The sequence below is a fragment of the Simochromis diagramma genome, unplaced genomic scaffold (assembly GCF_900408965.1).
Source record: "Simochromis diagramma unplaced genomic scaffold, fSimDia1.1 OVJJ01000344.1, whole genome shotgun sequence".
Taxonomy (NCBI): Eukaryota; Metazoa; Chordata; class Actinopteri; order Cichliformes; family Cichlidae; genus Simochromis; species Simochromis diagramma.
The window spans coordinates 12,176,489-12,203,299 of record NW_024387375.1 but is presented as its reverse complement, the minus strand read 5'-3'; the positions used below and the strand labels follow the sequence as shown (position 1 = coordinate 12,203,299).

Below are 26,811 nucleotides of genomic sequence, written 5' to 3'. Positions count from 1 at the left end.
AAAAAGATACTGGAAACATCTCTCAGATAGATTTTAGTCCATTTTGATAGCATCAAAAAGTGGCAGATTTAGAGACTAAACATCAGTGATGTGGATAGCCCATTCCACCACATCCCCACAGGTGCTCTATTCAATTGAGGCGATGACGGTGGAGGGCATTTCAGTACAGTGCATTGTCATAATCAGTAAACCAGTTTGAAATGATTTGATATTTGTGACATGGCACATTATCCAGCTGGAAGCAGCCATCAGAAGGTGTGCACCCTGTGGTCATAAAGAAATGGACGTGGTCTGCAACAAAACTCATGAAGACTGTGGTGTTTAAACAATGGTCAGCTGGAAGTGTACTAAAGGTACCAAAGTAAAATATCCCCCACACCATTACACCACAGATTCAGTTGTTGACAGATCAACGCTTTCATGTTGTTGATCCCAAATTCTGAGCCTGCCATCCGAATGATGCAGAAATTCTTATTTTTCCTGGTCTTTTTCCAGAAAATTGTTTCCCAATCTTCTGTTGTCCAGTTTTGGTGAGCCTGTCAGGGTCTGGGCAGATTGTGGTGTTTTCACTTTTGCTTCCCTCTTCAGGTGGATTGGTGGCTAGCCTTAGGTGGAACTGCTCATTTCCAAGTTGCCCTTTGCTCACCTGGTTGTCATCAGCTTATTGAAGGCTGCATATGTAGGACCAAACTGTGATTCTCAGCCAGTTTGTCTCAGCTGCTAGTTGTAAAACCAACTTCCATGTTGTTTATCAGCATTTTGTTCTTGCTTCCCAATGATATCTTTTTCTCATGTCCTTCTCAGTTCCTCACTCCAAACTTCACAGTACTCAACTATCAAACCTACCTGTTTTGCCTTTGGAAATCTCATTTCACCATTAGATTCAATCCCTGCCATCCTCCCAACCTCTTGCATCACTCTGATAAATGCCCCTCTTTTGATTCTGGTCTGTCTGCCCACTTTCCACTGCAGCCTCCTAACTAAAACTGGATTCCAACGTCCCCACTGACTGTCCTCTCTCTCTCACAAAGAGCTCACCTTCAGATCCCAAGTAAGAGATTTACACCTACATCTGTTTCCATTCATCCCCACCATCCACTCTCTTTAACAATCTCTCTCCAATTCCACAGACCTTCCCTGACCACCTGCCGAGTGATAGCTCCTGCCCAGTGCTTCTTTGCTTTGCTCCTGCTAAATTCTTCAGTCAACAATAAAACTTTTAAACTATCTCATAGTTGCTGTTGTCTACTCTTTGGGTTCAGAAACTCCATGATTGAGCCTGTGCAAACCGTTGCCTCAGTTTGTTGTTCTTAACTGACAGATGCGGCACCTGGTGTGGCTGCTGTTGGCCATCTAATTGAAGATTTAATGTGTTGTGTTAAAGAGTGGCCATTTGAGTTCCTGTCAGCTTCCTTTCAGCTCTAAGCAGTTTTCCTATTCTCGTCTCACCTCTGACATCAACAAAGTACTTTCTCCCAGAGAACTGCAGCTCACTGTATATTTCTTTTATTTTGACCACTTTCTTAAAACCCAAGAGATGATTGCGTGGGAAACTACCAGTAGATCAGCCCATCTGGCACCATACTTGCTGTAATCATTGTCACCCTTCTTCCTCATTCTGGTGCTCAGTTTGATCTTCAACGGATTGTCTTAACCATGTCTATATGCCTAAACGCATTGAGTTAGTGCTTAGAAGCATTAACAAGCTATTTCTAACCAAGTGCCTGGTAAGTGTACATTGTTCCCATTTAGGAACCAGCCCCTGTTGAGTAGATTGGTTTGGTAACTATTTAGTGATATACCCAATTTTGCTTAGGGTGATACATAAGTAACATGAAAAGCCACAGATTCTACATTTGTGTTGTGCAGGAGAAGGAGCAGTAGTCATTAGTGATCGGCCAACAATTTTCTCTCTGCTTAATTTCGTAGGTTCCATGGATTCATTTTGTTCTCCATTAGCTAATTATTCTATATGTGAAACACCCAATAATATTGATCCAACTTTAAATAACAAAAAGCTCTGAGTTGCCTGAGCTCAATGTTGACCATGAGCTCTAACCTTGTAAACAAGAAAGAAGTCTGAATACTACCAGGAGATTTTATAGCTCTGAGACATGACCTAAACACTGAGGTGAGACGTAACGGAGTACACATGCTTCCTTATTGTTCTTAAGTAAAGTTTTCAGGTATCTGTACTTTACTTGAGTAGTTATTTTTCTGACAGCATTTCACTTTTACTCCCTACTTTTTTAAACAGATATATGTACTTTCTACTCCTTACATTTTCAAAACAGGCTCGTTACTTTCGGTCTGACGCATATGAGGGGAGTTATTATTTCACATCACTGCAGGCCTTCAAACTTCAAACCAATTTGAGACGCATGAAAGACAATCCTGTTCACGTATTAATAGCCATCGTCACATAAAAAGTGATGAAAGAAGCACAACTGTGTGCTGTAGTCAGGCTATAGTCAGGGGTTTAAAGTGGGTCCGTGTCTTTTTTTTGGGGGGGGGGGGGGGTTGGCAGAACACCAAACAACTGCAGGTGTCCATAAGTTGTGGTCGTGGTACTTCATCATCTAGCTAGTCCTATAGAAGAGGTGCGAGCATAAAGGGAGTAATATTTCTTTGGTGGCGGGTGTTGTGGAAGTTTTCCATTTAAATAAAGCCTGCAGACGAGCGGTGAGCGGTAGCTAACATTCTTTAATCCAAACACACAAATAACAGAAAACCAAGCTTGTGGAGAGCCTACATGACCGCGGGGCAGACGGTCAGCAGAGTCTCCCTGAGCCTAGCATGACTCTCAGTTAGATACCTTCTTCAGGAACAAAAGGCAGTACACAGCTGTTTCACACCTTAAGGTTCACACTCCCTTGCTACCTCCCAGAGTCCTCAAAGAGACAAAAGATTCTTCCTGTGGAGTTGTCTGCTTCCCCCAACTTCCTCACTAGAACCCCATTATTTGTCTTACAGTTTGGGTGTGGAACATGTTTAAATCCAGTGGCACCAAGGCATTATACAATAAAATAATGTGATTAATACATAAATAAAAGAAATTCCTATACACGGGTAATTTCAAATGCAAAATTCTGTCAGCTCAACAAACATCAGCAAACACACAAACTGTTTGTGTGGAGTTTGTCGCACAGTGCGTTGCTAGCTAAAAGTACAACTGCAGTATTTCACAGGGAGAGAAAAGAAAGAGAGCCAACTTCACGCAGACATGGAGAAAGATAAGAAAGACACAGCAGGAAAGGAAGAAGAGAGGTTAGATTTAAAGGTAAGGACTGCTCAGTGGGATTGGATAAAGAGGAAATTTAAAACTTGCATGTAAGCCCTCACGTTTATAAATCAAATACTGTACTTGTGACATTATGCTTTTTCATATTTTGAAATGCGCTGCAAAACAAACTGAGGTAGATTAACTGTGTTACTTAAAGGTCAGCAATGGCTTATTTAACAACAGAGTGTATTTTAAATGAAACTGTCAAGATGTGAGTGAAGTTCAGACATTTGGCTTTAATTCGTGGGGTTCAACAAAAGTATTACATTAATTGTGTAGGAATTTAATATCACTTTGATACAAGTCCATCGTTTCGACCCATGTCCATAGGAAACATAAAGCCTGTGCGAAATTGCCTAAAAGTCAGGAAAAATCCCCATGTGCAGTATATACATTAGATACTCCATAATACGTCTTAAGTGAGTTTATTTACTCTAAGACTGCATGAGTTATAGACCTGCCCGTCTCTTTGTGAAGATTTGTGATTAATGCCAGCCATTTCTTTTGCACTGATGTTGTTCATTTCTTTAAAAGGTTTTTATCTCCATCTGACAAAGTGCCACCATTTGGTTGATTGGGCTCAAGTTTCTTCCAAGGCTGACGCATTTACATTCCAGGTCTCCAAAAACATAATTAAAAAACACAAAAGTCATTGAAGCCAACAAGGTAAAAATGAAAGCCAAGCAAAAATTACAGTTATGATTAAAACGGGTGTTAAAAATCACTGGGATAAAATTATTAAAGGTATCGACAATTATAAACAGTGCAAAGAGCAGATGCTGTCTGCATTGTCTATATTTCTGCCACAGCTAAGTCCCAGAGCGTTGTACTTGCACTGTTTGCCTCTGGCCACAGGATTACCCCAAATCCCTTAACCATGTGTAGAGATTCAAAAAGTGACTCACATGAGCCCTGTGTGATCTGCCACCATTATATGGTTATGTTTAGGCAACTAAATGACTTTGTTATATTTACAGTGGTTTATAAAGTCCTGGGTAGCAAAAGCTGATGGCGACTGTCGGTAGTGTTACATGCTTTATTCACCCACTGCGTTATACTAACAGCATACCTTTCTGCTCAAAGAAAACAATCTCACCTCTCAACTGTAGTCGGCTTTTTATTTAACATGAACATAATAACGAATATAGATGAGCTGAGATGTTGACAATACTCTTATTATAATAGTGCATGCTATATATTTAAATCCACAGCAACTGCTTTTTAAGGCCAATCAGCCATGATTACAAAATATTATATCAGGCTTTACAGCTTGACCAGAAAGAAATTATTATCTGAAAAGAGCCATATAAATGAGCTATGCTGTTGTGAATGTGAAGCTGAAGCAACTCACTGTTCTGTCAGACCTATACTGAGCCTGACACAACCTTTAGTTGCTACTCTTGAGCAACACAACCTGTTAAATTGGTATCCCTGTTGTTTTGTGTAGAAACTTGCAGCAGGCAGAATGGCAGAGCAGAGAGTAATGAGAGCTGAAAAAGGCAGTGTTGATTTGATAAATAATTTTTGCAGGGCTGGTGATGCTTTACGAATCAACGTTGACCTCCTGGTGTGATGGCATATGTTAATAAAAAGCACTGCATGGTGTCTTCTGCATCCTAATCTGCTGGTGTGAAGATGAAATTCTAGTGTGTTCGTGTGTGTGTGTGCGAGAGAGATACTCCACATTTCTGTGCTGTGGGGTCTTCTTGACAACTGTGGCAGCTCAAAGAAACGTGTATGTGTTGTGGTTTGTGTACGAGCACAAACTTTCATACGTGCCCACTGATCGTTATGCGTGTGGCAGACGTAGCGAGAAGCACAGCAACTAATATACATATCAATTTTCCTCATTTGAATACACCACTTATTGGGTGATAGTGGTGATAATTACCTGTTGTGCAGCGAGTAGGGCACAGACTCCCACTGGGCTTCTATTTGTCAGCCTGGGTCACTGAATCGGCACACAGTACAGTGGTATATTGCACACTGGGGACTGGAGAGAAATGACAGCACAGCGTGAGTCCCAGCTTTCCTTTGCCAGCACCAGACAATCCCTTGTAGCACGCAAGAACCATCATGTAGGAAATGACACAGGAATAATGTGCCTTAACATTGGGGATCTTTTCAGCAGCAACTTGACAATTTGTGCATAATATTAAGTTGTCTTCCAGCGAGCAATCTGCTGTGAGAGGTTAAAAAATTGCAGGAAGGGTCAGGAAAAGCAGCGAAAAAAGACAGATTTTAAAGGTTCTCAGAATGCTGAATGGAAAATACCCACGCTATTTATATTCAACAAAAAGACTGCTACACTAAATGACACGATACAGATTATAGCTGACAGTTTGTGATCAACGGCAACACTATGATAACCCAAAGAAGAGGCTAAAAGACTCTCCAAGTGTTTGATGCTTATTTTCATAAGAGCTTTTTCCTTCCCGTTGTCATGAGTGGCGAATTGTCTGTCACCAATATAGTTTCTGACTTAATATATATTCATAATTTTCTCCTTCTCAAAATACAGCCACGCATTAATTTTGTTTTTACTATCTAAATGAATACATTCAGCTCCTTTGATTTATTCAAAAAATATTAAGCTCAGACTGTTTTTTTAGGGTGAATACAGGTGACTTGTGCTGTCTACCCAGCAACTGCCCACATCACCACTGCTAAATGACTAAATCCTGAAGATCCCACTGAACAATAAAAATGATCCCTCTCATGCTCTACAGCTGCATGTTCTCTGCCAGGCCTTACCTCTGTGTTGCAGCCCAGCAATGTGCTGTGAAGGGCCCACAAATGGGGATGAACAGGTGTCACTTTAATTATGTGTCCTCTTGTTGGAACCTGGCAGAGTCGACCAGCAGATAGTGGCTCTTTTAATTAACCTTGGAGCTCTGCTGTAGAAACACAGTGGCAGTGCCACACTGAGCACCTGCAAATATACGGACAATATCTGCCAGTCTACATGACATTCTAGCATTTAATTACAAGCACAGAGGGAGTGGGCTCACTTTCTCTCGCCCTAGCATGCATTTTATTTTTCCACTCCACTCTCCAGTCTGTCTGCGCGAGACAGCTTCGGTTTCATATGTTTCAGTCCACTCAGCTAACACCATGGCCGTCAGGCCAAGTCTCAGACTGGCAGAATTCTCCTCTTTTGACATTTTCACCCAAAATGAGGTCACTTCGCTCCCAGAAAGTATTTTCTGTTATCTTTGCATAGATGTGTGGAAGCCCAGAATGAGTTGGCGCTGGAACTTTCAATTTCACTAGCCCTCCTCTTCGAAGAAGGAAGCGAATAGATCAGTTTGTCATTCTCTTCATGTTGGAATGATGCCAGAAACCACTCTAGTGATGCATATACAAGTATGTTCGCTACCAATATATAAATCTCTCTGTAGATTTTCCACATTTTGAGTTTTTTAACATCATGGGTGGCTTTCCACACCACAGATTTGACTGACAATTTTATCCAATTATACTGATATTTATCTGTCAAATTACAGATGCTGCGTCTCACATGCTTCTGGCATCTCCTGACCAGAGGCTGCAGGAATCAAAGCTTATGCTTTGCTGTGATATAACATTGCTTCATGTCATTTACATACTGAAAAGGTATTTTAATGCAGTAAAAGAAAAACTGTAATTTACATTCTTTATACCAATGTATTAGTAATGTATTCAGCTCATTAGAGCTCATGCCATCATGTTCATGATGTGTAATATACCATCTGGGAGTATTGGAATGGTTTACCTGGAGGCTTTGAGTGAAGAATGTTCCCCACCTTTTAGAAGGTGATAATATAGCTATAGATAGAGCTGGAATGGAAAAGAATGGAAAATGTGCAGCATATAGAAGAAATGAATATGGATGATGTCAAGAAGTGTTTGCTTGTACAGAAGAGAACTTGATCACATGAACCTAATCCTTTGAATCACAATGACCTCCACTGAAGTTACCACCTGAAAGGTTTAGTTGCATATTTCTAGCAAACAAAGATCAACTTGAAAGAGCTGTAAGTGTAAGTTGCTCCTAAAGGATTGTCAGAAAGCTGGAGAAAGGTTTTCCTCAGTTGCTGATGGAGTTTAATGTTAAAACTTTGTGACTTAGCTCATTTGCTGTAACCTTTTAAAAACACAGAAAAACACCTGGATTTAATTAAAGTAAATTCATGTTCCTTAAATGTTTATATTTAAGCCACTTTGAAATGAAGAAAACTGGGGATAATAGAATCACCGCCATGTCACGTTTTATAATCATAGTGACTGATAATGTCTTTTTCATTTTGGTGCTGAACAGGGACTACGCGCTAACTTGGAATATTTGAGGGAGAAAAAAATAAGAAAGAGTTTTGTTTCACGTGTTTGTACTTAAACTCACTGGACACTTTTTCGGGTACACCTACTGGGTTGGACCCCACCTTTACCTTCAGAACTACAGTTTCTGCCCATCCATGAAATCTCTATCTGCAAAACTCCTATTTCACCGTTGGATTGAGATTTAATGAATGTGGAAGCAATTTGAGGATATTAAAATCCCATTGTCATGTTCAGGAAACCAGTTTGAGATGATTTGAGCTTTGTGTCATTGAATAGTACTGTCTCCCTCTTTTCAACACTCTCTCTTAAATCTTTTAGCACATTTTCGTCTCTGTTCTTCATCACCTTGACCTGCTGCACATCCCTTCCACTTCGATGTCTCCGTGTAGCCATCAGAAGATGGGCGCGCTGTGGTTATAAAGGGATAGATATGGTCAGCAACAATATTCAGGTAGGTTGTGGTGTTTAAACGATGTGAAAAGTGTCAAGAAAATATACCCCACAAAATTTTACCACCAGCAGCAGATTCAACTGCAGAAACAAGACAGGGTGACATTTATGCCAGATTTTGACCATACAATCAGAATGTCACAGCCAAAGTTGAGACTCATTAGATCAGGTTTTTCCAATGTTAAATTATTCCAGATTTGGTGACCACTTGCGTAGGTTACTCACGTTACATATTTTAACTATTACAGCAGAACACAGAAGTCAAATTAAAAGTTTTTATTAAAGATATTGGCTGTCAATCTAGAAGATTTTGTTTTAAATAAAGACATTTCAGTACTTTCATGTTTTAAAGGAGTTTTTTTTCTTTAGCCAGACTGCCCAGCTGTTTAGAGTTTGATCACAGATGGTGCATTAAGAAATATTGTATCCTTCAGTAGTTGGGACAATACAACTACCCATCCCACATCTGCACCATTAACAGTCCCAAGAGATTCAACTGATGAGGTTCCATCATCTACCTGTAGGTGCTAATTCTCATGACTATTATTTAATAAAAATAACAAATATTGATGTGATTTTAGTTATCGCACCAATATGCAACTTTTCCATGGAGGCTCATAATGAAAGTAAACATGCATTTTGTCAAAATGACGGAGGAACATAAAAAAACATAGCCAGCGAGCCAGGCAATGAATTGATAAATGAAAACTTAATAAGGCACTTAAGATTGTTTTAAAGTGTGGAAGCAGCAATGTTTTCATCATTTGATATGCAAGAATAAGGGTGAGAACGAGAAATAGAGAAAAGTATCACTACCTCTATTACTGTAGGTGCTAATAATAATCTTTAATATCAAGGAGATACTCTTAGCCAAGTTGACAGAAGCTCCAGAGATGTGATGCCCCAAAAAACAAAATATTTATGCATTTAAGTCAGAAGGCATAATTTTCCCAATAAATTGCCCTTTCTCTGTAAGAACAGCATTTTTTCCACATGCTCTGGGAAACTTAAATCATGTAAGTTTCTTGCTGAGATACAAATCTATTGAATATCCTTCGGTCTCAGTCAGTCTCTACTGACTTCTTTCTGTTTACTGTGAAGTATTGTGCTGCAGATTTTTTTTGTTCAGATTCAGCCAGATTCCATTTTCTGCCTCTTTTTCTTGCTCTCCAGCAGCCCTTATTTCTTTTTTATAGGATGGAAAGAACTCCTCTGGCAGTATTGAGTTTTAGACCTTTGGGCTCAACAGGTATCGCTCTCAGACGGCCTGCCTTTACCTCGCACCTACTGCACTCTGGTTTAAATTAGTGGATGCTCTTCAGGTTTGATACTGTCCCCCTTTACTGTAGGTATTGGATTTTCTCTCTCAAATTTCACATCTTACATCTGAAATATAACAGAGAATTGCCTCGGGGCACCATGTGTGCATGTGCGTGTATGAACATGTGTTTGTTTGCGTAATGGAACGCTCACCATGATATTGCTCACCATGTCAGTGTGCAAATAAAGTCAGGATCTTGGCCCACGCACAAATCCAATCAATAATGCTGTATTTGATCATGGTCCAATTTGCCTGCTGCACTTACCTAACAGTAAATTCGACAGCTTTTGAGTTTACTGGCTCTTGCTTCACTTGTTGTTTGTGTGGGTTAAATAAGGAATGCAGCGTTGCTTCTAGTGACATAACTCTTCCATTCTTTTTTGCAGGCCTATTGAAATGCTTGTCAACAAGGCCACAAAACAAATTCATTTCTGAAAGGTCAGAGAAGTAAGACATTTTCAGAAAGTAGCTTGGCAAAAGCAATCCGTGATTGAAGACGGCATCAATGCATCGGAAAGCTTGAAGTCTGAAAATTACCTACTGGCCACAGTGTGGAGAAATCCACAAGAATGCCATATACTCACCACTTCCTTAGGTACAGCTGCTTAACTGGTTTTTAAATCAAACATCTGTTCAGCCAGTCACATGGCAGAAAATCAATACCTGTAGGCATGTAGACATGGTCAAGATGACCTGCCGAAGTTCACAGGGACGAAAGGTGATTTAAGGAACTTTCAACGTGTCATGGTTGTCAGTGACAGATGGGCTGGGCTGCTTTCAGAAACTGCTGATACACTAGGATTTTCCCACACAACCATTTCCAGGGTTTGCAGCAGAACTAAGACTAGAGCAGCACAAGATTGTACTGAGTGTTACTTGGTGGTGGTATTGTAATGGCTTGGGGGATGTTTTTGTAGGGTCCGTATTACCTAATTGAGTATTGTTTAAATGCCACAGCCTACCTGAGCATTGCTCCTGACTGTTTCCATCCCTTTAATGACCATGGTGTACCCATCTTCTGATGGCTGCTTCCAGCAGGATAATGCAGTCAAATAGTCTCAAACTAGTTTTCTTGAACATGACAGTGACTTCGCTGTACCCAACAGTGCTCCAGTTATTGATGCTCCAATAAAGCACCTCTGGGACGTGGTGAAATGGGAAATTTGCATAAAGAATGTGCAGCTGACAAATCTGCAGCAGTGTTCTGATACTATCATGTCAATATTGGGCATCAGTATCACGAGATCTATAAATCAGCAAAAACAAAAACAAGCAAACTTGAAAAATGCAGTTAAGTTAAATAGTTAAGGGTCAGAATAAAAAAACGGTCAAATCTACTTTGCTGCCTGAAACCCAGAACCAGTTTATTCTAGACAAATGTGATTTACACCATTTAAAGATTTCCTTTGATTGACTTTTTTTAGTTTGGTGACGGTTGGTTCTGGCTGCGAGGGGTTTATTTATTCCAGCTGTTCCATCATATAAGCTATTCCCATGGCTGATTTTTGCAACACACTGTTTTGTGGCACATATTGTTTGTGAAGAAAATGTGCAAGTATCTAGATCTATGATGTTTTGCCACATTGTTTATTGTGCTGTAAAGTAATTCTCATATGGAAGCTGAGCTTCACACACTCAGCGTCATGATTTTTAACATATCAGCAAAGGGCTGAAGTTAAACTTACTAAACCACACATTTTGCATGCTGTATAGCGGTCACTAATGCATTGCCATGTTTTTAATCCTACCAGTAAACAGAATCTGTTCTAATAGTCAGTGAGTCTGAAGAAATGAATATAATAAAAATACTTTTGACCAAAAAGAATCATTGATAGCAGATGAAAGTGCTATCAAAATATAGGTAAAAGGAAACTATTTAAATAGTGTAACTTTTTTTTGTATCTTATATGTTTCAAGTTTTGTCCAATGAAAAGAGATTTAACAGATAACTAGTAACAATATTTGATGTTGTTCCTTAATGTCATACAGATTAAATAAAGAGACTGTAGCAGTGATGTATCCAAGGATACTGATGTGCAAAGTTGGTAACAGAAAAAGGCAGTTTTTCAGACAAAGATGTTTTATATTGTGACATTTGGAGTTTCTGTAAAATTGATTTGGTTGCACAGAATAAAAAATGCTGGAAAAAAACTAAAAAAACCCACCAAATTTCAACCCACCATGTAACTCTGACAGGTTTTAGTGTATGAAGGTAAAGTGGTTTTGGTTCCACTTGACATGCGTTCACATTCCTCTTATTCTTTATTCTTGGCTATTAAAAATTGCATTCCAATGCCCCTCCGCATGGCTTTTGTACATAAATAAAAGTTGATGCTAAAAGTTGCACACAGTGATGCTAAAGGATCACTGTGTGCAAGCCTTTGTAGCATTTAGCACAATGTACTGGTAACGTTCCATAGTGAACCCGACTCAGATCTCCCTTTTGAAGCAAAGAAATTTGCATTTTCTATGTTTTAAAGTAACAATAATAAAGTATTATACGTATCTGTTCTGGGCTATTGTAGGATGACCGACTGGCAACAAAACCTCCTGTGTAGATCTGAAGGGCTCATCCTAAGGTTAACAATAACATCAAGTTGATTGTACACCACCAAAAACATATTTCGCATAACTCTTTTTGTTTTTTATTATTTAAAAAGATGCCCTTGAATGTGAAAAAGACTTAAAAAAAAAAGATTATGCAGGATAAATAATACACTTGACTTAGGGCATAAAAGGTTAATTAAACGAGAGATAATTAAATAAGTGGCTCCTTAGATGAAAATTTCTCCTTGTGGATGAAGCACTTTCAGGGCACTTGAAAGGTTTTAGGTTGACTTCCTCATCAGTTTTCTTCTATCCATAGACTTCTAATTATTGTCACAGTGGGAGGTGCTCTTCACTCACCTAATTCTGCTCCCTGATTACGTTTGACATTTTAATGCCAAGTGTCAAAACTGTTCTCCATATGTGTAAATGAGTTCAGAAATTCTTCATTATGCAGATGAGGTTGGTAACATTTCGGAAACTCTGGGATAAACATTCAGAGCCTATGACTCATTTGATTCAACAACATGTATAATAATTAATGATTAGAAGGGTACAAAGATTAATAATACAAATGTGTGTGGATGAAGAGTCAGAGTAACCGTGTTTATGCTATTCTTGTGAGTTACAGTGAGTGAGCAACAATGCTTCTCTGCTTTAACCGATGCACACAATATGGATGGTATTGACAGGCTGTAGATGGCATAAAGTGGAAAAAAACATGCTGTTTAACTTGTGAACACAAGGGGGCAGTATGGAATCAGAATCCCCGAGTGAAAAGCTCTCACAAACGAGCAGGCTTTCTAAGGAGCGTATCTGCAAGTCGTGTATGTTTGATATCTGATCCAAAATGTTTGATCTCTGCTATATTCTCCAATTTGCCATTTTCACTCCTACCTGGTGTTCTCTTCAGATGTTTAGACTTTTCTAACTTCTCGACAGAATGAAAAAATGAAAAAGACGAAGAAAGAAGGAAAGGAAGAAAGGAAGGAGGAAAATAAATAAAGAATAAAATTAAATAATAATTTAAAAAATCCAGCTTGTATTGATGCCCAGTGGCATGACACATTATGAATCCTTGTGGGTTTTTTTGCTTTGTGTGCCTAATTAGTAACTTTCGGTTCACATAATCTCATCAAAGGGGTTGTTGTGTCATTTGAATGGTTTACATCTGACTTACCAAGAGACACTTAGAGGGAATGTTCAGCTCATTAGAGAAATGACTCACTGTTTTCTGTCCTTCCTTGACTACAAGTTTGGTCACAACCCCTGGGCCTAACCCCCTTCTTCCACGCTTGTGTGAATAACCCAATAACTCCCATCCATGGCACAATTAAGGCATTATTACACCCTTCACTGGACCTCGTGCTCCGGGGTGAATTGTGGGGGCCATTCCTGACCCCTATTCCGTCAGTCCTAGCCCCACTGTGAAGCCTTGGCTACTCTTATCACTGACCCATTTTACACTCCCCATGTGCCCCGCTTTTACACGACACACAAACAGTCTTTCACGGCTCTCCTACGCACACACATATTTAACCCCCCCCCCCCCCCCCCCTCCTCTCAGTTGTCTCCACCCAGCAGGCAGAAGCATGGCATCACGAGTCACACCAAAGCCAGCAGCTGTGCAACGGGCGCCATGTGGGGCACTCGTCCGGCCAAGCAGTGAGATGGGGGGCGGTGTGAGCATTGTTAGGAGTTGAAGGGTGCCACCTTCCCTCTGTCTCTTTCTTTTTTACTCTTCCCATTTCATGCCTCTGCATGAAGGAAGCCATCTGCCTGCTGCCAGTCATCTATGGCTGCGAGAGAGTCTGTGACACTTTGCACTTTGAGCTTGTCTGTCACCCACCCACTTCTTTCCTTTCACACAAGATGAAACCATGCTGACCATCTTTGACTTCTTCACTTTCCCCCGTATCTCTTATTTTCAGTTTCAGCTGTTTTATGGCTTTGCACCTCCAGTCTTCACCGCCTCAACGTGCTGCTGTGTCATACAGGTGGGGATGCTGTTTGTTAGAAATGTCCTACTTCTGATGTCTGGCCCTTCTCTGGCCGTGGCATTTCTATTATTTAATTTGTTGTACTCTGTATCAAATCTAAAAGTTGTGAGAGCACGACTTGTTAGCTCAAAAATTTTATGTACTCTAAGCTGGTTTATCTATGCGATAAACCATGGGACCTGAGTCAATATTTGTGCAATTTGTTCCCCCGCAAGCTGATCAACTGCTGAACAAAACCACATCCCTTTATTCTTTATCACTGAAGCAACTCCAGTCCCACTCTCTTGATAACATCAGAGACCAAGGTCTTGTTTTTTTTGTGTGTGGTTTTTTCCAGCATTTTATTTTTGGGGAAAGATTTTTTCCAGTGGATTAACTGAAATAAAGGTCATCGCTGCCTTTCATCAGACTGCGGTAAATAATGTTTCATCGTCATTTACAGGAATTAAGTAGATAAGCTTGGGTTTCAAACAGCCAAGTCTCAAGCTGCCAAAACAACTGCTCGTGTTATTCTCTCCCTGTGTCCACTGTCCATGCATCATTAATATTCATTCACGCTAACAGTTTCTTGAATGCTTCCAACTCAAAGGGCTGAGTCTAACAAATGGACTTGCAATTGAAGGCTTGCACTCCAAATGTCACGTCTGTATGCTGTTCCATTTGTTTTGAATGCACTCCAAATGAAAAGCAATTTAAGAGCTCCAACCATTAGAAAGAGCCCTCACCATTGAAGTGCAAACTAAACCTTAATTAGGAAAATGATGATTGTTCAGTGCGTGCGCTCATTTTGCTTTACAATTAGCCAGCCCCTTTCCTTATACCACCCTCTGACAATTTATATACTTCAGCCTGTCTACATTTGCAAAATGTCAACATGCCAAAGATTAAATTAAAGCAGGTCTCTGTAAAGAAGACACATCTATCATATCAATCCTGACACAAGATTAACTGGTTGACATTTGTCTCCACTAAACCGGCACTATGGGACCTTATCCAGAAGATTCTCTATCAACGAGCCCTGTCAAACACACAAAGTGCATGATGGAGAATATAATTAAGTCAAATATCTGTTCTTTTTTTCTTCCCCAAAGAACTCCTTAAGTTTTTACGCGTTTTGTTTGCGCTCGTACGTCAAGGAAGCGGAGAGATTATATTGCCGAAAATGTCCTTTCTGTCAGGTTGACCGCAGGTCAGAAGCTGCGCACACATATCTGTGTGTGCTGAGGCATGCTTAATAATGTGTGCCCACAGCCTCACGCTTCACCTGTTATAATACAGTGCAAATACATCCGGAATAATTAACAGTCTAATATGGAAAGATGATGTTTGATCAATCCAAATTGCCCATAGTGTGGCTCCAGTCAACAAAGCTGGAACAAACAAAAGCGAGCCTTTAAAACAGGGAAAGGTCATAGGATCAATAATTCATTTAAGAAGCTCCTTGGGATTGACTCTCAGTCAGCTTGTAATCAGGAGAGGAGATTTATTTATCTTAACCAGCATTAAATGCGCATTCCTAAGGTGGAAAAACATTGTGCCAAGTCGGTCGATTTTCACTGCCCTCGCAAGGCCACCGGTTTTTCTGTTTTATTTACCACCCACAACCTGGCAAGGTTGAGCTCTTTAATAGTACTTCAGCTGTGGACTAAGCATCTGTTAAAGAAAGTTTAGGGCAAGAAAGGGCAACAGAGAAAAGTCAAGGATAAGGACAAATCCAAGGATTCGAATGCAGGGAATCACCTTGTAGTTGTAGAGTTGTACAGTAACAGCATGCAACAATAATGAATGGGAAATTGTGCTTAATCTATTTTGAGCTACGCAGTATTATGCGTCTACTGGATAGGATAAAGGAGTGATAATATTAAATAACACCCGAGTCATGGTTTATTATAACTAAATGTGCCTGGAAAAGAATGTATTTTGCAGTGTTTTCAAATATTATCTAATAAGCAGGCTATTTTACACATGCAGCTTCGCGGGACTAGATTTGGGATTCACAGAGAAAGACACCTCCTCTGATTTAAATAATGCAGCTCTGCTGACTCGCGGGGGGATACCAGAGGCTATGTTGGCTCAAACGCTACAAACCTGCCTGGTTACAAAAGATTTACTGAGTCGACTCTCAAAGCCCATGTCCAGGTGGGGTGAAGAAACAGGATTTTGCAAAATGCAGTACCTCGAATTTCTCAACAACAGGTAACAATGTTGCTTTCCAGATGAGGCTGTATTATATCAGGTGCAGTTTTGTTTTCCTGAATAAATGAAGGGCCACTTTTATAGACTACTATATATTAATCAGCAGTTTAAGCTGGTGGGCATATAAAATGCATGAGGGAATCAGAGGTGGCATCTTAAAGGTTAAGGTTGGATCAAACTGCAGATAAATGTATTGTGACCATGGTCTTTCTCTGACCTTAACTAAAAGCTTCCAGTGCTTTAACATGACCACAAAAAGCGCGACGGTGTTGTCGTGACCACAAGTGGATAATTTTCCACAATATTGGATGTTTTTGCAAAGAAAAATACAATTATGTTAATAGGAAATTTAGTTTAAACAGACTTGTTTGTTTGCATATTCATCACCTCCTACCTAATGCGCAGTCAGTGGTTAAAATATTAAACAGTGACTTTTAGGATGCTCTCGTCATTTAATGTTTCTCCAAGAGACAGATGCTGGTTGAGTTTTTTGGTGTGTGTGTGTGTGTGTGCTCAACCAGCTGTCCTTGGCAAACAAATGGCTATAAAGAAAGCATTTCATAGGCAATTGCATCAAGGAAGCAGCAGTATGGAGATTTGCTTCAATGTGTCACTCATCTCTTCTTTTTAGCTCGCTTGTAAGACCATATGGTTTACAGTTAGGAGACTACAAATGAGTTTGACTGACAATCTAATCAGGCTGTCTGCTTAGAAAAAAAAACCTGACAATTTTCACAATTTAAACGGCGGCTAACACACAGCACGATAATGATATCAAGAACATGCTAGTTTTATCGTGGCGGTGACGGCGGCGGGGGAGATTTAGCCATGTATAGTTCAGCTTCTTCACCACCCTGACTTTTTCTCCCCTTCCACACCATGTAAATACCTGTCTGTAGATAATTTTGTAATGGAGTGCGTTGACATTGCAAACGCTTACTCTGCCATTTGCTCTAAATTTGTGCCTTTGTTAAATTGGATTCCAAATGCAATTATCTGCCAAGGTAATTCATGACACAGTAGCCCGTCGCAACGGCTCATTTGAAGGGATGCAGAGTCATTTATGAGTCATTTTGTAACAATACTGTATCTCTCCGAATAGGTGAGGCCCATGGGGAACTCGACAAGCTTTCTACATTTTGCGGGAAGGAAAGAATGAATGATTAGCTCCTTCCAATCCCTAGTTCCAAGGAGAGTGTTTAAAGCCATAATGCAAGCAAATGTCTGGCCTAGATCTGTTCAGTAATGAGTTGGAGCTCTATGATTAGACAAATCCATCACAAATGGCACAATTTGTATAATGTTTGGAAAAACATGGCCATTTTTATTCACCACGGGAAACTTTTCAAGGGAAATAATGTTGTTGGCAGATGAATTCTCAATATTAAGACCAGACTGGTTATAGCACTCGCTCAGAGGTAAGCTTATACACACAGCAGCGAGTCCTTTCTCTGTCTGGGCTTGGTGTGCAGCAAAGAAATGCTTACTTTTTCTCTTCTAGGCTTCTCAAATAAGAGAATTGTTTCTGATTCCAACTTCAAGAATACTACATTCCCGCCTTGGCTGCAAGTGGATTAATCCAGCTAAAGAGTAATTGCCCTTGCATTGTATTGACTCTGTGCATGAGGGAATTCAAATCACTTTTAAGTTTCAGTTCTGTAGGATTGGAGCCAGTACTTCAGGCAAGTTAAGGTGTTTATGTGAGTTCATTTAATTTGGAGTAAGACTGCAACGGTCCTATTAATGGATTAAAGGGCTGCATGTAAATGTAATGGTGTGAATCTGCTGACTGCCTAGGAAAACAGAGGACAAAGCGAATAAACAGTAGCGTGCCTGCTTTTAACAAATGCCGTCAAAGTACACTTAAGCCGGCCACAAAACACTCTCGATAGCTTATTGCTGGCTGACTGTCCAACAAGAGCCACTGTGCAGGTCGATTAGGGACACGAATGTGATTGTCTCTGTTCTTGTGCTGCCACACCTGCAAAACGTTGCTTTAAACAGGATTGCATTGGTGTTATTTCTACAACCCTTTTCTCGTTTCTCATTTTGTGATATAAGCAAAACACAAATTGCTGCCCAGCCTGAAGCTGCACATAGCGTCTGCTTGAATCTGGACCTCATTGACAAACTATTGAAACATCACAAGGGTGTTCATTATACTCGAGTTTGCCTGCATACAGCAACTGGATCTTACATTAGTTAAAATTTATATACTGTGTGCATGTTTGTGAAGTGACTGCACATTTCCTGCACTCTTCTCGTCTACATCGGAAGGCCTGACTTGGGCCATTAATGATTAATATTTCCCAGAGGGCACCGTAGCATAAGAGTTTTCATAAAAGCTGCTCACTGTCTAGCATTAATAGGAATGAAAGAACTTTTGAAATCTGCGAGAACAAAACTAAGGGTGAAGATTTCTGTGCAGACAAAGCAGTAACTCACGAATCTCATTCTCACTGACAGACCAGTGTAAACATAAACACCAACTCAAACATCAGTTTTATTCTCCAAATATACAGAGCAAAAGCATCATAGATTCACAGACCGGTACAGTTAAAATACATCTTTTTCATTTTTTTCTTAGATACAGAGGGCCACCTCCTGAAAATAGTGGTTCACCCAAAAGAGCATTTACACGTTGCCTTTTTATTACAATTACTGTATGGTTATGGTTCACTATTTATACAAATTCTTGCAATGACCATTTAAAGTACCTTCTGAGCCTCGTGTAGCATTTGCAAGTAGTTTGCGTTATTTGGAGTACAGAGCGAATCAACCAATGACGTTGAAGGGTACTCATTTGACTTCCAAAGGCATTCCTATTATACTTCCCATTTGCTTATGTGACTTGCTGCAAACTGTCTGCTGCAAACCAACCCGCACTGATTACCAATGCACCCTGCGAGACAAAGGAAACTCTGAGAGTCGTTTCCAGATGCTATTTTGTACAGGTCTTACACTTGGACTTTATTAAATTACTAACAAGGTATTGATTTGGTAGGAAAGAAAAAAGAAAGTGAGAGAAAAAGAGAGAAACTCAGTGACAGAAAGCATTTACACGGTTGAAAAAAAAGGCTTATTATGATCAGTTCAGAGGTTCAAATGGCACCTTCGCTAATGTGCTCCGTCATGCACAGTGACACCTATCATACACTGATGTAGACTTCAAATAACCCACGCTTGCAAAGTCCCTTTGCAAGCGTGACAAAACCTTGAAAGTACTAATGCTGAGTATTTATTTATCTATTTTTTCCAAGTTATTTCAAACCAAGCAACATACTTTTTGCAATAAACAAACATAACATTGGCAATGAACAGAAAAAGCCATTATAAATTCCAGCCAGTGTCTTTCCTTCACACTGCTCCTAAGCTCTGTCTCTCACCTTAGAAACATTCTTATCCAGTGTTTTACAGGCTAGTCTTTAGCATCTCTGAAAAACAGTCTACGCTCCATGCTCTGCTCTGAAAGCGGTTGCTCTGTTTTATCAGGAAAGGGCAGCAACCCCTTGTAATTGTTCCGGGTCTTTGTGTTTATTCATCTGTTATGCTCTGGCATCTGTGCAGTGCTTGTAGCCAGGCAAACAGGCGCCGCCAGCACCAGCCGGCGAGGCGTCCACAGGTGAGCAGGGCAGACTCCGTCCCCACATGGGCTTTGATTCCCAAAGACTGACATGGCACTCACATCCTCTAGTACTCTCATGCCCACTGTAGCTGTTGCCATTCTGGAGGGTGGGGGGAGGTGGGACAGAAGGCTGGCCTATCAAATATTTATCTGTTTGCTGTGCAGTGTGCAGATTCTCTGGACTGGGAAAATGCATTATGTTTGGATCAGTGCAAAAGCTGCATCAGATAGAGGAAACGATCCATTTTTAGAAGGACAGCAAATTTGTTTTGTTTTCATGAAGAGAGTTGCTAAAAGTCTGTATGGCAAGTTTCAAACTGGCACATTTTTAGAATTCCGATCATGTGAATGTAAAGTAATGCATAACATATGGACACTTTATTCTATATTTTTTTTAATCCCCCAAAGTAGATTGCACTGTAATTGAATGTTGATGATATCAGTGAAATAATTTAATTCTACCCTCATAAATGCGGAGAGAAAAATAAATGAAAAACTGCGACACCCGTACTTGACAGTCATGGTGGTGCCAAATGCAATATATTGCTGGACATCTGGGCATCTCTCAGAGGGGCTGCAAGAATAATCGCCTCTTACTGTATTTCACTTCAAAGCTGTCCTGGCTATGCTTAGCTTCTCATCCTATAGCCTCGTGTGTGCTCGTTGTGAGTAAGTTTTCCCTGTGAGATCTGGGGGAGGAGAAAACTGCTCGCACGAGCCTTTCATGTAGTTTGTGTGAAACGGCGAGGTTGATGATTTTTTGTTTTGTTTTGGACAGGAAACAAAGAAAGGAAACATCGTCTGTCTTTACAGTTCTGATGCCATGTGGTGTTTGTTGAGCTCTGGAATAGTGGAATCTGAATGAGAAAGAAAGCCCAGAAAAAAATTATATACAGAGAAAGACAGCATTAGAGATTTATATACAGTCTGCTAAGTGCCAAGCTGGATTATCAGCGTTGAAACAGAGCTTTTTGTCTTAAGCTGTACAATGGGCACCAATCCATTTGTAAAATTAGAGTCCAAACCGCTGCCACTCAAGTGGAAAACCCCATTCAAATGCCTTGAATATAATCATATGTAAAGTGGTTACAACAACAACTTGCTTTTGTTGGAAACACGGTGCTTGTTTTTTCATGGGTTGAGAGGCAGATTTTGTAGTTTCAGGCTCACACAGGTTCATTCCAATTGACTGCTGCACTACATATGGAACAACTACCTTATTAGGTTTTCATCACACAAAACATTTATCGTTTTGTGTGATGTTTGTGTTTGATTTGACAAAACAAAGATGACAATGACATTGTGAGCCACCCTTTTTAAGTCGTTTTTTTTTTCTTTTTTACAGTAATTTTTCAGGAAGTCCGCTATATTTTACAGATCTGATAAAATAACAAACAGTATGGCTTGAAAGTAAGACCTTGAAAGTGCACAGACATATGAGGCTACTGAATGCTATAATTAAATGTGATGTGGGTGCAATAGGTAACTGCAGCTATTGCAAAAAAAAAGGATCTGTGTTTACTGTAAAGGGATGCTCTTATCAAAGCCTGTTAACACGGCTTAAGGTCAACAGCAATCTATGGTAGCATCCACGTGTTGTAGCATTAAGACTAAAATACGCTGGCTATTTAGCTACACGGCATCTGCAGTGTTCCTTGCAAACCCTTTTTGATCAAAGCATGTGCAGTGTTGGACTATGACACCAGGTGAACTATGACAGGCTCACCTTAAGCATTTTACACAAAGTACGAGTGTTTCTGGTGCAAGTTAAATCACTACTCTGATTATACTCTCAACTAAAACAATTACAGTGCCAGTGATTGAAAAATAAAGCCGATCCATACATGTCACACAAGTGTGGATAACAAAAACTAAGAATGCACCCAACAAGCCACCATCAGCCCCCACAGCAGCTCTGAATGAATAGCAGACATCAAAATAAAACCTTTTTTTCTCTAAATTTGCTTGTTATGTCCCTTGATGAGCAGCACAATCACACATAGGTATACAGTCAGGATGCACTAAGCTCCAGCGTCAACAGTGATATCGACAAAAGCAATGGGATAACCACACAATAAGAAGCTAAAATATCATGTTTATATTTCCTTTAGCAGGGAACCTCAAGTACATGGTTGATGGTCTGTGGTGTTACAAGGAGAAATTCACAAGTACAACTCATTTTGGCTTTCCTGCTGCAGTTTCAGAGCTGGATTTTGGCGCAGTGACACCACGGTGGATGCAGCTCCCCCACCTGAAGAACTGATGGGGTACATCAATCTGGCTTCATCAAAGTTTGTATTGACCCAGTTCAAGCAGTTCAAACAGACCCTCAAGGCAAGTAGATATGGACAAGAAGAGGCGCTCATGTCTCATTTATAGTCATCCATGAGGGAAATCAGAGTCAGAAATTAGACGCTAGAAAAGAAATTACAGTCGCGTATGTACACTGATATTCTTTTATCGCAGAGTCTCAAAGTAAAATAATGACTCAGGGATTTAAAATGAGATCTCGGCCCTTCTTTATCTGCTCAGCTCTGTGGCCCAGATACAGCTGCGGAGAGGAAAAACAACCGCTGTTTTCAGCGCTTGAAACGTCTGTGGGCATATGGAGGAAGTTTTCTTACACCTACACAGGAGACTAGTTTGAACAAGCCGAGCTTAACGTACAGTGTTTAAAGGGAAAGTGGGAGTGGAGGAGAGAAAAAAAGGTGTTGTTTTAACAACTTAAAACCACATGCACATTGAATTTTGTGCTTCAAACTACAAGAGAGCAGCAGGACACTGGCTTGCGCTCATTAGCAGACAGTTTGTGCTGAGTGCCAAAACACTTATGACAACACTTCCAGTTTTTCTTCTTCAAAAAAGCGAAAGTGGTCCATCCCAAGGGTGCTGATTGTCACAGAAGCCTTGTTTTCCTGCCCTCTGATCGGTCAACAGTGTCACTGCAAAACCCAAAAGTTTAAACGCTGTACTCGTGCAGTGTTTGTGTTGGCAAATAACCTCTCTGTGGCACAAAGCAGGGAGTTGATGAGTTGAGCATGAGCGAAATATAAGGCTTCTTGATCCTTTTTTTTTTTTTTTCTTTTTTTGGGACACTGGGAAGTCTAAACAAGTCACATGGTGCATTAAAGCCCCAGTGTCTTCAGGCATCCACAGAAAACACCTTCTGACATTGTTCTTTTTAGGCGCTCCTCGGAGCTGGTTCTTTCAGTTTTACAATCCTAGCTGGTTTGTTTCACCCCGTTCCAAAAGCCCTTCCCTCCCAAGAGGTCAGACATGGGTCTGCATGCGCTTCTGGAGGGGTCGGGTGAGGTCTGAGTTCTGCGAGGAGGATTGGGAATAGTGGGATGAGGAGGAGGCGGAGGCCTTGCTGTCTTTGTCGAACTGCACGTAGCCGTCTGGCTTACTGTAGCTGCTGACGCTGCTGTCACACTGCGTGTCGATAAAAGAGCTGGAGTCGCTGAGTGAGCCGCGCTGGAACTCCCGCTCGCAAAGCTCAATGGAGCTGCTGCCCATGCCCAGCACGAAGCGTTGGCTGTAGTCATACAGTCGGTTGGGACCAGCTCCAAGAGTGGAATAGATGTTGGTGAAGGACATGCCCGTCGGTACCCGCTGCTTTCCCAGGGTACCTGTGTTGGTGGGGTTCCGCACCTCAGTGGTAGGGTTCCCTGTCATGGTAGGTGTGTGATGCTCCTTGAAGGTATTTACACTGTAGTAGCCATTTGTAGGGTCCTATTGAAAACACATGAAGGAAAGATTCTTTAGAGCTATACATCTATATATCACATATGCACACAAAAGAAAAAGAAGAAAGGGAAGAAAAACAAACAAATCTTATTTGTTTATATGTGAATGTACCTCTATTCTCAAAGCGCAACAGAAGTCAAGGTCAAACTGACAATAATTAACATTCAAACTGCTGAAATAAATAAGGAAAGAGTCTGCGGTCTGTGTAGGAAAAAAATTAAATAACTTTAAGAAAGAAAGACAAGAAAAAACAACACTGGTGAGGCTTAGGGGTAGGATTTAGTTAGCCCCCACACAGACCTTAAAATCATGTCTCTTGCTAATTAGGCAGGCCTTGATGATTCATAGTTTGGCATCCAATGTGTCATAGCAAAGTTCACTCTCATACTGGCTTTAATTGGACCTAAATGGATTGTAGTGTTTATAATTTCATGTATGCACCTAAATGGCTTCTGAGACCAGAGCTGTGCCACTTGTTTGTCTGCTTGGCTGCAGGCACTGTGCTGTTGCTAAGGGTCCAGTTAGGGTATGTGTCAGGTTTTTTTTCTTCTTCTCTTTTTTCATGTCCTTGTGTGAACGGATGTAAATGTCAAGCATAGTGAGCATGGTGGCAAATCCCAAAAGAAGAATGCTCATAATGGGGAAATGAGAGAGACGACCTGAGAGGATGCTCGTTATGCTTGTCATTACCAGAAAGCAGACAGGGAGATTGTTTGTGCCTGCCCTTTATCACTTGTTCAGTCCCCTTTTGCTCTTGCCTCATGCAAGGTGTCATTAGCCGGGATCAAAAAAAAAAAAAAAAAAAATCAAGCATGACAGAGAGAGCAGGTAAGAAGGCTAAAACAACAGAAGTGCACTCGAGAACGATAATGTCAGCAGTCATTTGGACAAAACAAAAACGTTTGTGTGAGGCTTGTCGTCTCCAGCAAGTTGAGCGTGAAGAGACAAGATCTTCACAAGATGACCTGCTTAAGTTCAAACTAAGTATCAGAACGATGAAGAAAGATGATTTAAATGACTATGAATGTGACAGACAGGCTGGTCTGAATATGGCACTTGCATGAGTTTAACAAAGAATCACCCCCAAAAAAGAAAATAGCCAGTGAGTAGCAGTACTCTTGGAAAAAATGCTTTGTTGATGTCAGAGGTCGGAGGAGAATGGCCACATTGCTTCGAGTTGTTAGGAAGGCCACAGTAACACTCACTAGAAATAAGATCTGCAGAGGAGCATCTCTAGAGCAGACAGGCTACAGCAGCAGAAGAGCACACCGATTGTCACTCCTGTCAGCTAAGAACAAGAGACTGAGGCTACAATTCCTACGGGCTATAGACAATTGGAAAGAACAATTGTCTATAGCCAATTGGCTGCACCATTCAGATGGTAGGGTTAGAATTTGGCATAAAGAATGGATCCAACCCAATCTGTGTCAAGTGTTTAGGCTGGTTTTTCTTGATTTAATGGTGTGGGCTGATATTTTCTTGGCATACTTTGGGCCCCTGAATGCTTTAACCTATCAAAGTATTGATAGGGTATAACATTACACATTATTGGGTGGGTGAAGAAACATCATTTAGCTTTTTATAATTAATCTGTATCAATCTGTATGGAATAACACAAAAAATAATAAAAATAATAATTTCAAACAGGCGATGCCCTCTAAAATCTGTCACTACTGGCATTATCCCTTCATGAATGCTCAGTCCTGAAGAATATTTTAGCGCTTATGCTCTGCACATGCCCTCTGCACCTGCTTGACCTGCGATGTGCTCCCATGTTTTTTTTTGTTTTTTTTTGCTAATCAAGTAGTCAGCTCTACTAAAGAGAAAAAAAAAGTAGTATAGAGGCATCTACTTGCACACTGGCTGCCAGACCGCCTACATTCTCCCATCAGACCTTCATCCCTGCTGTGAGGCTTGCCTAAACAGGCTGGAGTGGTGCTCACTCCACAGGCCATCTGGCAGGTCTGTGCCCACTGTGCCCCACAGCGGTGGCCATCTCACTCCCTGCTAGCAATATGTCCACTGCTAAAACACTCTTTCAGGACCTGCTGGCCATCATTAAAAATGTGTCAGATCTTAGATGCTGATGACAGGTACATTGATGACCAACAGCCACCGCTGTTATGGCATAGCCTAGCTTCCATCCTGTTTTACAGGGCAACATAATGAAGCCTCACTCTTGAATCAGTCCAGAGCTGTAAGGTGGTCCCATATCCCCAATGGACCATTAGGATCATTCAACCGGAGCGCCGCTGCTCATATGCACAAGGCTGCTGAGACAGTGGAAAGGGAAAGAAGGTAAATGGTACTATTTCAGTGCTGGTGCATAAAGAGAGGATCAGACAGCACATTGTCGCTGTCTGTTTTACTGACCTATCTGCAGATGTTTTTCAGATAAGGTGCTAGCCCGATCTATTTTATGCTACTGCCATCACATCTTGTCACACAGGATTCAGCAAGAGATCCCTTGTTTAAGTGCTATCTGAAAGGATCAGAGATTGTGTTCCCTTGTCAACTAGCTGGCATTTACCTCAGTGCCTCACCTGCTGGAAAACCCCAGTTCAAGCCAGGTGAAATCTGTCTGGAAATGCGGTCTTCCTCTGCTTTATCCTTACTTTCACTGAGAGAATTAGTGACCTCACGCAGGTTATCAGTCTCACTATCTTTGTTCTCTAATAGGGATGTCTAGGGCAGGGCTACTTTACAGCCAAATCCCTCTTTTACACCTAAGAGCATGAACTACTCTTTTAGGTCAGAGGCTATCTTACTACAGGCCTTTTTTCTCCACAGTAATGTAGAAGAGGTGTTTCAACGGCTCTGCCTGGTGCACACTCGGTCTCATTATGTTTTGCCCATGGCTAGTAGACAGACACAACAGCTGCTTGTCCACCACAGAGGACACTTACTGTTTAGCGCTGGTTTTCTCACAGTCTGTATGATGCTGTCACGCAAGCCTACATACATGCAGCAGCAGAAGCAGACCTTCTGGCACACATATGGCTTCCGTGTGCACGCTGCAAGAACTTTATCCTCATCCACAGTCTTTCTCCGAGGGATGGAAGTGTCACACATCTGCACAAGACCACGTGCATCTTTCCATGCCCCCTCATGTGTTTCTATCTGCACACTGTATCTGAGTCCTGACAGACTCAATCCCTTTTAAGCATGCTGGACAGTTGATGACGTGTTGTCAGATCTAGCCTTTTCATGCACGTGCCATGAGGTGTTCCACTAATCCCATCATTGTTTTTTAAAGGAGTGTTTTCCACACAGAGATCCATGGTAAATGAAGAACACCTGAACGCTTTAACGCACTTCACAC

At 40.8% G+C, this 26,811-nt stretch overlaps 1 protein-coding gene across 8 annotated transcripts in view; it reads right to left on the bottom strand.

Moving 5' to 3' along the window:
- Positions 1–18,590: 18,590 nt before the first annotated feature.
- Positions 18,591–26,811, bottom strand: part of kirrel3b (kirre like nephrin family adhesion molecule 3b) — a 169,872-nt gene continuing 161,651 nt past the window's right edge. For all 8 annotated transcript variants that reach the window (XM_040009547.1, XM_040009548.1, XM_040009552.1 and 5 more), the window contains one exon: positions 18,591–23,474. In XM_040009547.1, the coding sequence (XP_039865481.1) occupies positions 23,013–23,474 (462 nt within the window). In that variant the 3' untranslated portion in view covers positions 18,591–23,012. The remainder of the gene's footprint in view (positions 23,475–26,811) is intronic.